Raw genomic sequence first — 13,449 nt, 5'->3', positions numbered from 1 at the left:
TTTCTAAAGAAAACTCCCTTTGGAATTAAAAAAAAATAAGCATTTGATGCTTTAAAAGCAATAATTGTGGAAAGCTTATAACTCAGTATTGTTTATTTTTAGGTATTATATTTTCATGTTATAGAAATACATTATAGTTCAGCATCAGTTAAGTTTCATTTTTACTAGTTTATATTAATTGTACAGAAGGGTTTCATTGTTATTTCTGTACATGCATATACTGTACTACTTTACCCCCTTCAATTATACTGTACTACTTTACCCCCTTCAATTATACTTCAAAAATAAGAAATATTTCTTTTCTTGTAATGCTTGATAGTTTACTATGCATATGTATATTATACAACATGTTATATATCTTAAGTATATGCAGTAAATATATAAGAATATTAAGTATATTAACCATTGCTTGGTTTATTCCTTTCTAGTTAATGAAGGAATTTCCTCTCCTGAGCATGTTCAACATCCACGAAAACCTTTTAGAAGCTCTTCTGGAACTACAAGCATATGCTGATGTTCAGGCAGTCTTAGCAAAGTATGATGGTAAGTCCTTGGTATTTTCTCTCTTCTTGGTATAGCACAGAAGTTGCATTGGAAGGATCCTTTTGAGTAGAAACACACTTTGAAAATGCTGCTTTCAGACATGAACTGGTTTTATGATAGTGTTTTATACAATCTTAGAAGTTTGTATTTAGCATAAGTAGATAGCATTGTGTGGCTTATACACCATTCCTATTTGTCCTGTGCAGACTCTGTGGCACCCTCCCTGTCAGGCTTTGTGTGAACTCTGCTGGATTCCCTGCGCGGTCAGGAAGCAATTTAAATGTGCCCAGACCTGGTTGCAGTAGCAACTATTAGAGATCTTGTTGCTATGCCATGTCAGTGATGCTGACCCTCTGGAGTAGTTTAGGACAGCCAGTGGCCCTGAGACATGGGAGAGCACAGTATGTCAGTGAAGATGACATAATATTCCTTCACCTTAGGTATTTTCTTCATTGGGAGAAAATTTAGTTCCTTTATATACTTACAAACTTACTCTATTTTGTCTGTTCTTACTACACTAGAAAAACAAACCTAAGTACTCAAGAGATTTAATAGCTCCTCTGGTTATATTGCTATTACCAGTGAATTCACTATTGGATTAATCATACAAAAAGAATCTGTATCCTTACCTCTCATGACTAAAATCTCTGCAGAACTTTGCCCTGTACTACCTTAATTACTCTCTCCTTAAAATAAATGTGATTTGTTGTAAAACTGATCTTACAAGAGATAACATAAATCATTTTTGCCTTCTAAAATGTTCTGTCTTTAGTAGGGTTCTTTAGTTCACATAAAGCATTTTTCAGGGCTGAGGATTTAGCTCAGTGGTAGGGAGCTCAGCATGCACAAGGCCCTGGGTTTTTTTAAAAAGAATATTCTGATCACAGATTTCCAGGATTTTGCAAAACATGTACAACAAACACATTTTTGACAAAAAACTCTTCATAAGGTATCTCTGAAATGGGTTGGGATTGTTACCACCTATTATGGAGGGAACTGAAATATTGTGAGACTGTTGTTTTGTGTGTGTACTGTTTTCCCCGAATCCTTGTTCAGATTGGTAGAAACTAAATGCCTTCAGCCAGTGATGGCATCATTTTTGCTTCTGCAGACATGAGCACCCTGTGTAATAAGATATACACTACATAGTATGGAACTGATTTTAGAAAGGAAGAGGAGTATTTGCAGAGCCCTGTTTAAAGTAAACAAAATGAAGATTGGCCTTCACAGCAACTCACTTTTATGTTCTGTTTATATGCTAGAATCACACTGTTAACATTTAACAATAGTTTAACCTTAACTTAGAGGTTCTTTCAAATTCTTATACACTGAGGTTTTTTTAGTTTGAACAAACCCAGTCCTGTGCCCAGAGGTTCAGGTGGCAAAGAATTCTTCCAAATGTCCCACCAGAGTTCATGCTTGCATTGCCAGTGCTGACCTGAATTCAACCTGAAAGGAACAAGTATCTGACCAATAGAGCCTTTGAGATCACAAGCCTCATAATGTTCCTTTCATGAAAATCTCAGTTCATTACAGAAGTCATCAGCCTTGTGTTAGAAAATTGATTGCAAAATAAAGAAATGAACTCATTTGGAGCTATTCGTTGTCTCTCTGTATCCCCTTGAACAGTCTCTGTTCCACAACAATTGAAGGCTGATTTATTAGATTCTGATAACATATGTTCACATTATTTGTTAAAACAGCCCGCCCCACTCTGCACTAAAACTTGGCTCACACTTTGAAAAATTCTTTTTGTTGTAAGTGAACAAACTCACCATATCAAGGCCCTTGTGTTGAGCTTTGTTTATGTTGTGTACCTGGCAACAGAGATGATGTTCTTGTTCATTATTCATGGAAAAAGAGCCTCATTAGTGGCAGGACACATACTGTTGCTTAGATGCCTTGTTAGGGGTTTGGAGTTCAGCAGTTGTCAATAGAATGCAGATGACCTAACTTCAACTGAATTCTGGAGGGAGCTTTGGTGCTGACTTGGCTCAGGCCTGTATCATTTACAGTAGAAATATAATGAAGTGGCTGCTGAAATTACTGTTCTTGAGGGGTGAGCGGCAGCCACTTAGGACTGTTGGAAAAAAAAAAAAAAAACAGAAAAAAACATGTCTCTGTGTTTCAACCCATACCATAGAATGGGTTCTTTCAAATTTGTCCCTGCTAAATTTTCTAGAGATCCAAAGATCCTGCCCCTTCACATGGAATTGGATATGTTAGGGTATTTGGAGTAGAGAGCTTCAAGGGCACCCTATTTTTCACCCTGCTCACATGCAATCATTCTTATCAGAAATGCTGGAGAAAGCACTTTGAATTCCAGCTCCTCCAACCCTTCCATGGAGCTACACCCAAAACACGATTGTGTGTTATCTTTGCAAATTGGAATGCTCTGGTTGGGTAGCTGTTTCTTGGATAGTTTATGGGTACATCAGTCCTTATTTATTACATTTTGTTAAGTGGCTGAACTTTTAAAGTAGTGTGTTGGGAAGTGACTTGATGAGATTAGTGCTGCTTTCCTGACCTTTGCAAAAAGGGATTTTGAAAAATGACAAGACACATGAAGAAAAAAAAAAGTTGGAGCATACTTTGTAGGAAGAATATGGGAAAGAAATACATTCTCTTGGCTTCATAATTCTTCTTTACCATTAAAAAAAGTTTGGCTTTGAATTTGAAAATTCTTGACAGTCACAAATTCTTCTTACAGTGAGGCCCTTTGGAAACCCTACGTCTCTACTAGTATTACCAGTTAATTGGTCACAAGTTCCTTGTAACCTGAAGTCTAATTTCGATTTTGCCCTTGAGATAATGTTTCACATTATATTATTCCAGCCATTATTCTGAAGTAATCCATTAGTCTGAAGTAGGGTTATCTTGTCTTCCTCAAATTTTCATGATTCCCAATGTGTTAACCAACAAATAATATATATGTAAATATATATTATGTATTATATATATTATACTATATATACACACACAAATGTTTGTTCCTAGTTCTATATCCTTTATACAATGACTAAAGTAACAGCAGCACTTAGCATTTTATTGGGTTCTTATAATGTGTCAGGTATGATTCAAAGTGTTCATGGATGCACTCATTTATCCTCACCACACAAGTATTTGGTGTATACATCATTAGTTCCAGTCTAGAATTGTGGTGTGTGGGAGAGGTTAGTTCACAGGAAGCACCTACAATGTCAAAGTAAAGACATGTAGATGATGTTATAAAAGAGAACAAACATTGTTGAGCATGATATGAATCCTGAGGGAAGGAAAACCAAGGATGCAACTCGAGATGATCCAGTCTAGGCCTTTGCTTTTAGCCATCACCCACACTGCTCTTGGCAATATTTTGATTTGTTAAATTAATACCATTATTCTTATTATGAGTGACACTTTAGGAGGAACCTACCATACACCATCACAATAACCTTGCTTGGAGTTAGTTGCTCCATTTCATCAGATGTGGTTTTGTGAGTTTAAATACCTTGTAAGACTGTATATTTCTAGACATCTTAAAATCTGGGATTCAGACACTAGTATTGCTCACTGTAAAGCCTGTGTGTTTCCGTAAGTGTAATCCTTTCTAGAGTGACTATGCTTCTTTCATTTTACAGAGGCATGAATTAGATAGGCAGTGGTGCAGAATTTTAGTGATGCCAAAATGTCTTTGAAGATTTCTTTCTAATCATTCTCTAAGCAATGAATATATTCATCTATATTGATTGTCTTTTTGTGAAGCTACCTTCAAAATGCTATTTTTCATCTTCAATCAACTTGCACTTGATTTCTTTGATCACAAAGATTTGCTGTTCGGAGGTCATTGAATTTTAGATTTATCATCTTTCTTTTCCAATCATTTGCTATAAAGTCTGATGTTTGTAAGCCTTGTGAAAGCTTTGGATTGTCTTCTAAAGAAGTTTTTATAGGCCACTATGTTGAAAACTTGAATCTCAAAGATTAGGATAGTAATGTGGGAAATAAATCATATATTTCTTATTCACTATCATTTGCACATTTCAAGTTTAGCAGAATCTTAGAGCACAGGTGAATTGAATGAGAAGGCTATACAGAACATTTAGGTACATTTGTTTTAGCCTGCCTCTAGTTAACCATCCCTGGGTATTCCAGAAAGCCATCATTGGTCATGTTGAAGAGGTGGGTCAAACTTTGGCTCCACCTTTCCAGTTCTAGATGAGTGAACCCAAATTACTTAACCTTCCAAGCCTCAGTTTCTTTCTCTGGAAATGGAGTGAAGGATTAAAAAAAAAAAAAAGCTAAATTAACTTGCTTGAGATAACACGGTTGACCATTTGTTGTGAGAATGAAAGTATTTTAATCCATTTTAAGTGTTTGGAACTGTGTAGGTCAGAAAAAGAATTGTGAAACTATTAGCTGTTCTAAAGAGCCCAACTTGCTACTTTGAACTTCACTATACTTGACATTTTATAATTGTAAATTGTCAGTTGCACTGTGAGAATAAGAGCCCAGTCTGGAGTTACCTCAAAAGCCAGTATTGTGTCATGTTATTGTAATTCATTCGCAATTTAAAAAGACACATGTGTAGATATTTGATAAGAACTGAAATGCCTAGTCTCATGTACAAAGAATTCTTGAATTTTTGGCAGATTGAAAATGGAAGTGCCAAGGATTTTCATTCTGATTGTTTTTTTGGACTCAAAGCGGTTTCATCCTTATAAAATTTGAACCAATGGAATTCTTGGATCTAAGTTCTTTTCAGTATTTCAATACTTAGACCATTAAGTCTTTTAGTGATTGCCCTATTTTGAGTACATTAGCTTCTTGGTAAGGAACAAGGTATAATGCAAATGTCTAAGTGCAAGATCATTTGTATTGATACTATAGAACTTATCCTAAATTAGCATTATTATCTGTCATAGTTTTATGCAAAGGATATACTTGTTAGAGCAGTACAAGTATATTGTTCTGAAGCTGAAGGAAATATTTTTCTCCTAGTAGACTGAAAACAGTTGGAAAGAAAATCATAGGGAATCACTTTATGCTGATATTATTCAGAGAATAAGCCTTTTCTAATATTGTTTTTATATCTAGTGTGTGTTTATAAGTAGAAGTTTCATAAACAATGTTTGTTGTCCCAGCATAAGTGATACAACTGTCATCATAATTGTTTTGAAATGATCACTAGATACCCTGTCTTTTAGTTGATCTGTTGTTCCTCTGTTTGAGGAATAAGCAAGAATAGGAAAGATTTGTCCACAGCAAAACAATGCTTTTCAGTCAAACATTAAATGTGTCAACCTGTATCCTTATATGATCCATTGTAACAGTGAGATGTACAAGACACTATGTGGAAAACGAACTTTACAGCATGGAAGGGGGGGGGAGGGAGAAGTTGGGGAGGGGTGGGGAGGGAAGGGATGGTATGGGAAAACAAAGGAGGGGGTAACAACGTTCGATGGGAAATGTACTCATTACCTTACTCATGAATCTGTAACCCCTTTGTACAGTATCTTTACAATAAAAATATATACTAAAAAACATTAATCAGCCTGGGTGCCGGTGGCTCACATCTGTAATCGTAGCTACTCAGGAGGCTGAGATCTGAGAATCACGGTTCAAAGCTAGCCTAAGCAGGAAAAACCGTGAATCTTTTATCTCCAGTTAACCACCAGAAAACTGGAAGTGGCGCTGTAGCTGAAGTGTAGAGGGCTAGCCTTGAGCTGAAGAGCTGAGGGACGGTGCCCAGGCCCAGAGTTTAAGCCCCACGACTGACAAAAAACAAACAAACAAACATAAAACATTAAATGTGTATTTCAATGCCACAGGCACAGGCGGCTTCTGAAACAGTCACCACAAAATAAGGCTGCATTTGCAATGAAGGTTTGAACTATAGTCAGTCCTTTTAGTCCATCTCTCTTCCCCAAGAAGTCTATTAGGGAATTAAACGTTTAAAGAGAATTCTTATAAAAACAGATGGGCAAAGGAACCACATTGCTACTTCAAAGAAGGAATAATCATTTACACTGATATCTGGGGTCTGTGTTTCAGGCTTGTAAGCATGAGTCACTGAGAAGTGAAGACCCTGCACAACTTAATTCTAGATACTCTACTGATTGAGACACCAAGAGGTCAATCTGCTAAGAGGACTGGACATTTCAGTTACCTTAGAACAAAGGATATATGCAGTGAGCAGGAGCTCTGATAATAGATGTCAGTTTAGTGAGAACTGCAGGCATGAAAACCTGTTTCTGATGATGAAGACCTTTTGTGAATGCATACATCTGTAATTCACGTACTTGGCACATGCACAAACTCTCTAAATTTATATTGGCTTTAGTAATCCTTATTGCCCAGTTATCATAATTTACCAAGGTAACATTCCTCCCCAGCTAGCCATTACTGTCATGGAAACTGCTGTGTTTGGCTCCAAGGCACCAGCCACAGAAAGGCCCTCCAACAGACCTCCTCGGGTAATCCAGTCCAAAACCTGCAAATCACATCTGGTGTTTGGCTTTGCAGCATGAGATGAATTTTTCTGGGTGTAGTTGAATGAGTGTTGCCTACTTTTCCCCCTGCCCAGAATTACTAAGGTCATGTAGAATTTCTCGATTGAATCATTGAAATCCCATGTTGCACATTTTTTTTGAGGTTCTTGTATATCCTTTTTATTTCTTAAGTGAATTTTCCCCTTTGGTTGAAAGGGGACTTTGGATTGGCTTTTTGGAGGTGGAGCAAAAAGACCTCACACTATCTGGAACCAACAACAGATACAAAAATTTAAGAGTAGAATTCTGTGTTTCTATTTTTTTCTTTGCATTGTGTCATGAATAGAAGTAAGTGGAGAAATTTTAGTAAGATCTGCATGGCAGACAGTATCACATACAGAGACACTAGTGAATACCACAGTCCATAAGCAGGCTGTGAAGGAGCTGCTTTGCTGCTGTTGTTCATTTGTTTTCCATTTTTGTTTCGATGGTTCACGGCTCCAAAAGCATCTGTGAAGTCCACATAGGTTGAATTAATATGAATTTTAGGTATGTTTGTCTAATAGAGATAATACCCATTTGTTGCTTGACCACAAAAAGGATATAGGTGAAGTAATGCTTGCAGTGTTTCTAGTGGCATTCTAAAAAATTTTGGATTTTGGAATTCTGAATTAGGGATGTACTTAGGTACAGAAAAGAAATGCAAAGGATAATTAGGACATTTTTTTTTCAAAGTATTTCATCAAGGGTTCAGCATATCCTTAATATGTTGCAGATAAAAAAAACTTTTCAGTTTCTACATTCAGGGATGAATATGACTTATTCTCTGTTTTTATTCTAATGGAGAAAGATGTTAAACATACATGTGCATGCATGCACATACACACACACACATGATTGTGGAAGATGAACACATGCTCAGTGCATCTATTTGAAACATGCAGAAAAAGTCTTTGACCTCAATCCCTGTGTTCCAGGATTGTCATTCAAAACATCTCTGGTTAGTGAATGAATTGGTAACTGGAAATGTCGCTATGATATAATGTCCTTGTTTTTTTGCTAGTTTGGGATTTACTTATCTACTGGATTCTCTCCTTAAAAGTACTCTCAGAATTGATCTTAGTTTCCTTCTCTCATATGCTGGTATAAGAATTATCGAAGAAAAGAAAATGATGTAAAAATAAGGTTATCACTGAAATTACTTTATCTTACCTGAAGGTTTGCTCCGTGAGTTTTCTTCCAAGATTATTGCATTTAATTTTTGCCATTATTAGTTCTTCATGACTTTTGAAAATTCAGGAGTCCCTAAAATAACCTTTTCTTTCAGAAGCATCATTCCAGTAAAGGGTGGAGCTAGTGAGGTGTGGTTTGTTTCTGTCTAAGGATTTTTCTACTTTTCTTTAATCTTTTTTTTCTTTAATCTTGTTTTTGGTTTTTATTGTTTTTTTGCTTCCTTCCTGTTTTTTTTATTTTGCTAATATTTATAATAGACATCTAGATTAGAGCACCAGTACAATTTCATACATCTTTTTGGACTACCACAAGCAAAGATAAAGGTGTTACATGTATGTTGAGGAATATTATGTTTCTGATTCTTCAAACACTGGTCAACAACACTGATCACTTTGGACTTCAGGAGCTACATTAGATGTAAATGTTGCCGTGTCAAAGTAAGTTAATTTCAAGGGATTTGAAATGCCAGTAAATTATTTCATTCAGCAAACAGCAGACATTGCTCTGTGTCATTGGTACAAAGTGATAAAGAAACACAGCATTCACTCCTAAAGTACACCATGGAAATAGGTGATCCAAACAAGAGAATAAGTCATTTCACATCACAGTGCAGGTTTGTTTTTGTTTTTTTTAGTCTCTTGAGTGAACAAAACTTCCTATTTTAACCTACAGCCACATAAGTTAATTTACTGTGTGATGCTATCTTAACCACAGGAAACTGAAGCTAATCTATACCCCACATAATCTCAGATACTCTTTCAAGGAGTGTAAGACACAGAAAAGAGGTTCATAAAACTCATCAACACTTAGCTACTTTTCTGGATCATAATTATGACAGGAGGGGGAAAATATGACATGTGAGGAACAGAGTATCCTGTATTTTATATTAAAGGTAGTAAAGCACATGATATTAGTGCTTGAATAGTTAGATCAAAGCATCTGATAAATCCATATCTGCTGACAACTGTAGTTACTTGTAAAGTTGATCAAACAGAAGATAAATACTCTGGATTAAATTCTTAGCAAAAGGCAGAACTTGGCTGGAAGGATGATTCAGTGGTAGAATGCCTACCTACTAGGTGCAGGCCTCTGAATTCAAACCCCATTACTGCCAAATAAAGAGAGGAAGCATTTGTAATAACTAGGCTATGTCTATGGTATTCTTAGCAGAGGATCACAATAGCTTAATCACTAGGTGCATATGACCATCTGTAATAAAGCAGTTCAAAATGAATGCCAAGAATTGGAAATAAGAGGTTTTTATTATGTTTGCATTTATTTCTATTTTTTGTTTTATTTTTAGTTTTCTGTATGCTTTGATTTATATATGTTTGTCTGATCCTCAGAAGGGAAAGGGAATCACAGAAACAGCAGGACAAAGGATGAACTAATGGAACAATGATACTCACTAGACACTATGTTGGAAATGAACTTTACAACTATGGCGGGGGGAGAAGGGGGAAGGGGGGCGGGGCAGGGCCCAGGGAGAGTAGGGAGGGGACATGAGAAAATGAGGGAGGGGGTAATAGTGCTTAAAAAGAAATCACTAGTATATATCTTGGACAGCAGAAAAGGTCAAAAGCTATGTACATACCTTACTTAATACTCCTGTTCATTGCCTTTACAATAAATAAAAATTTAAAAAACTTAAAAATGAAAGAGAGGAAGGAAAGAGAGAACCTTAAGTGAACAAGATTAATAGTAAAAGAAATAGATATTAGGAATAAATATGTTCTTTGAATCTATATAAATAACAAGACACAAAACCTGTTGTTGCTCTTCCTTCTCCTCTTCCTCCCCCTCCTCCCTTCATCTCTCCTCCCTCTTTTCCTCCTTCCTTCCCTTCCTTTTCTTTCTTTTTTCTTCCTTTTCTTTATTTCCTTCTTTCCTTCCTTCCCTTCCCTTCCCTCCCCCCCTCTTCTTCCTCCTTTCTTTCTTTCTTTCTTTCTTTCTTTTTCTCTCTTTCTCTCTCTTTCTTTTCTTTTTTTCTTTCTTTCTTTCTTCTTTCTCCCTTGCTTTCTTTCTTCCTTAGTTGTTTGGTTGCTTACTAGATTAGACCTTGCTATATTCCAGACTAGCTTGGATCTCACAGTCCCCCTTCAGCCTCCCAATGGCTGAAATTACAGGCCTGTGCCACTGCATATGTTTGGGCTTGTGTTTCTTAATCTAAGAAGATTTTGGGGGAATGACCATGGCAGCCCTGGGCTGTTGTCCTATTCTTTGCCTTTGTCCTACAATAGGACTATTTGGAGCAGAAAATACTGTATTATAAATTAATAAAAAGTTACAGCTATTCATTTTATTTTTATTTCCTTTAATACCCTTGGTTCTTTTTCAGCAAATAAATTAGTTCCAGAAAAATTTTAGAAGATATGATTTTAATTTGTGAGCATTTAGGAAAGAAAGAGATGCCTGAAAATCCAGTATCAATAGGCGAAACAAGTTATAACAAATCAGAGATGTGGATATGAAAATATTTTTTCTTACAGAATAGTATTTAAATGTGTGCATCTTATTCAGTTAAACAGCCATTTTCTCACATTTCTAAATTAGAGGGATGACATACAAGTGTTTATGTCCTTAAGTAAAGCCTTTGGTAACATGGAGCAATGTAACATTTTTAGATAGCATGATCATAATAACTAATTAACAAATTTTGCATATAATCATTGCAGACAATTGCAAATTAATGGTGCTCTCTCAAATCCTATTCCCAGACTTCTTTCTTTGGTTTTGCTTTTGTCAGTTTTCTATACATTTCTTGTTTATTTGTTTTTCTTATTTCATTGAAGTTCTGTTTTGTTTTGGTTTCTTTGGATTATATTTGTGTGAGATAGAATCTCCTAGTTAGTTCAGGCTGGCTTAGAACTCGAGTGCTTCCTGCCTCTGCCTCCCAAGGGCTGGAATAACATCTGTTACCAAGCCTGATTGTTAATATTTTTAAAATCAGATCTTGCCAGCAAGATAGCCTATGGCCTGAAAATAACTCGTATTTATCCTGTGTGATATTGGCATATCTCTTAACTGTTCTATGTCCCTTTTTTCCTTACTCTGAGTCAATAAGATAGTAAGTTTCAATGGCTGGTGCCAATGCCTGTCATTTATTCCTCAGTAGATGTTTGCAGCAATTGTGACGATGGTAATAATCGTACAAGGAGGAAGGTATGCTCATAAAATGGATGGATGGAGCAAAGCGGTGGGTGGCAGCTTAAACCAGAAGGATGACTAATATGCTGAAACCATTAAAATTTAATGGTACAGATTTAATTTTAAGACTTAGAAAGTAATGGAGTCAAATACGAAATCCTACCCAAAGGTTTTCAAAATTGCAGAACGTTTTCATGGACTGTATGAAAGAGAGAACTGAATTTGGCTAAAATCAACTTGACTAGAATTCTTAGGTTTAGGTTGGCCTTACAGTCAATCATTCAGACAAATGAGGGATCCCAGCTGCTCAAGCTGAGGCCATCTTTGCTGGTATTCAGAGAGGGGTATGTGGTGGCAGGAGGCTCTCAAACTACACATTTCCCTCCAGCTCTGGGTTGATTCAGGTTTGGAGTATTGTGAAGATTATTTAGATTTCTGGTTCTCATCTTTTGAGATCATTCATTGCCCAGTAACAAAAAAATATGTCATCTAATGAGCTAGAGGTGTTTATCCTGGAATAGAATAGTATACTGGAGATATTTCAGCCATCTTTATGTTTGAAGCGTTGCCTTGAGAAATAATCAGATTCCGTTTTATTATGGAAGACAGAAGTAGGGATTTTTAGATAAATATTTAGAATGGAATAGGGCAGAATGACAAAAGGCAGGATTTGATTGATATGAGAAGACAGCTTCAGCTGACTATAGATTATATGGTTTGAGACATAAATTGCATATAGTAATGGACAAATCTCAAGCAATGACTTTTTACTCATGTATACACCCATGTGACCACCACCCAGAGTGAAGCATAGAACTTTCCATCATCTCAGAAGGTTGCCTCATACTCTCTTCTAGCCAGTAACTCCCCTCTAGCTCTGAAGTAAACACTTTCCTGTTCTCTATCATCAGATATTCATGCAACTGATTTGAACACTATTTAGCAGTTTCAAATGAAGTTCAGCAAATATCTACCTTCTGATCCAGCAATTCCATTTCCATATCTGAGTTAAAGATTTCTTTCTAAAGCAAACACAAGAATGGTTACAATAGCTTGACAAGCAATTCAATGAAATTATAAAGAGAAGAGATAAACATATAGTATATGCACACAATGAAAAAGTACTCAGCAGTGAAAACGAATGAAGTGCTGATACATGCTTCTATAGGGATGCATGTCACAAATATGCTGAATGGAAGAAGTCAGACACAAAAAAATGCATACTCTGATTCTATTTGTATGAAGTTTAAGATGGTAACCTTTGATCTGAGAATGTGGCTTACAGGCTTAGAATGGGGCTTTGGGTGCTGGCCTAGCATGCATGAAGTCCTGGGTTCAATTCCTCAGTACCGTATGAATAGAAAAAGCCAGAAGTGGCACTGTGGCTCAAGTAGTAGAGTGGTATCCTTGAGCAAAAGAAGCTCAGGGACAGTGCCAAGGCCCTGAGTTCAAGTTCTAGGATTGGCAAAAAATAAAAAAGATTGTAGCTTTTAGTGAAAGATTTTCAGGACAATTTAATTTTTGAAAGCTTAACCCTCTTGGAGAAATCGCTTCCTTCCCCATTTTGGAAGGGGCTTGTTTGATTACAAGATGGCCAAGAACTAGAAGGAAAACTCAGCTAATATCAGCAGTTCAACTTTGCTTCATGCATTTAACAATCATTGTTTCTGCATTGAGAAATGGAATTATGCACCATCTCATTCCTTCCTTTCCTTTTATATTCTCTTTCAGTTCTCTTTTTCTCTCTTTCATCCTGGTGCTAAGGATTGAACCATAAGGTTTTGTGCAACCTAAGAACACACTATCACTTAGCAACTCCCTAGATGATCTTGGTCTGTTTATATAAAAAAGTAGATATTCTTATGAAAATGATTTTTTCTGGGATTTTAATTTTATTTTTTTTGTGAACATACTGTACAAAGGGGTTACAATTACATGGGCAGGATAATGCATACATTTCTTATCAATCATTGCAGCCTCCTCCTTTGTAGTGGGCTAAAGACTTAAAGAGAAACTTCTCTGAAGAAGAAAGAAGAATGGCCAATAGACACATGAA

General features: G+C 36.2%; 1 protein-coding gene across 6 annotated transcripts in view; it reads left to right on the top strand.

The window, feature by feature from the left end:
* Window positions 1-13,449, top strand: part of St7 (suppression of tumorigenicity 7) — a 205,862-nt gene that overhangs the window by 149,976 nt on the left and 42,437 nt on the right. For all 6 annotated transcript variants that reach the window (XM_013020002.1, XM_013020006.1, XM_013020001.1 and 3 more), the window contains one exon: window positions 429-543. In XM_013020002.1, the coding sequence (XP_012875456.1) occupies window positions 429-543 (115 nt within the window). The remainder of the gene's footprint in view (window positions 1-428; window positions 544-13,449) is intronic.

This window comes from Dipodomys ordii, unplaced genomic scaffold, assembly GCF_000151885.1.
Source record: "Dipodomys ordii isolate 6190 unplaced genomic scaffold, Dord_2.0 Scaffold48, whole genome shotgun sequence".
In the NCBI taxonomy this organism is placed as follows: Eukaryota; Metazoa; Chordata; class Mammalia; order Rodentia; family Heteromyidae; genus Dipodomys; species Dipodomys ordii.
Note: the sequence above shows the minus strand (reverse complement) of the source record. Positions and strands in the feature narration are given on the sequence as shown.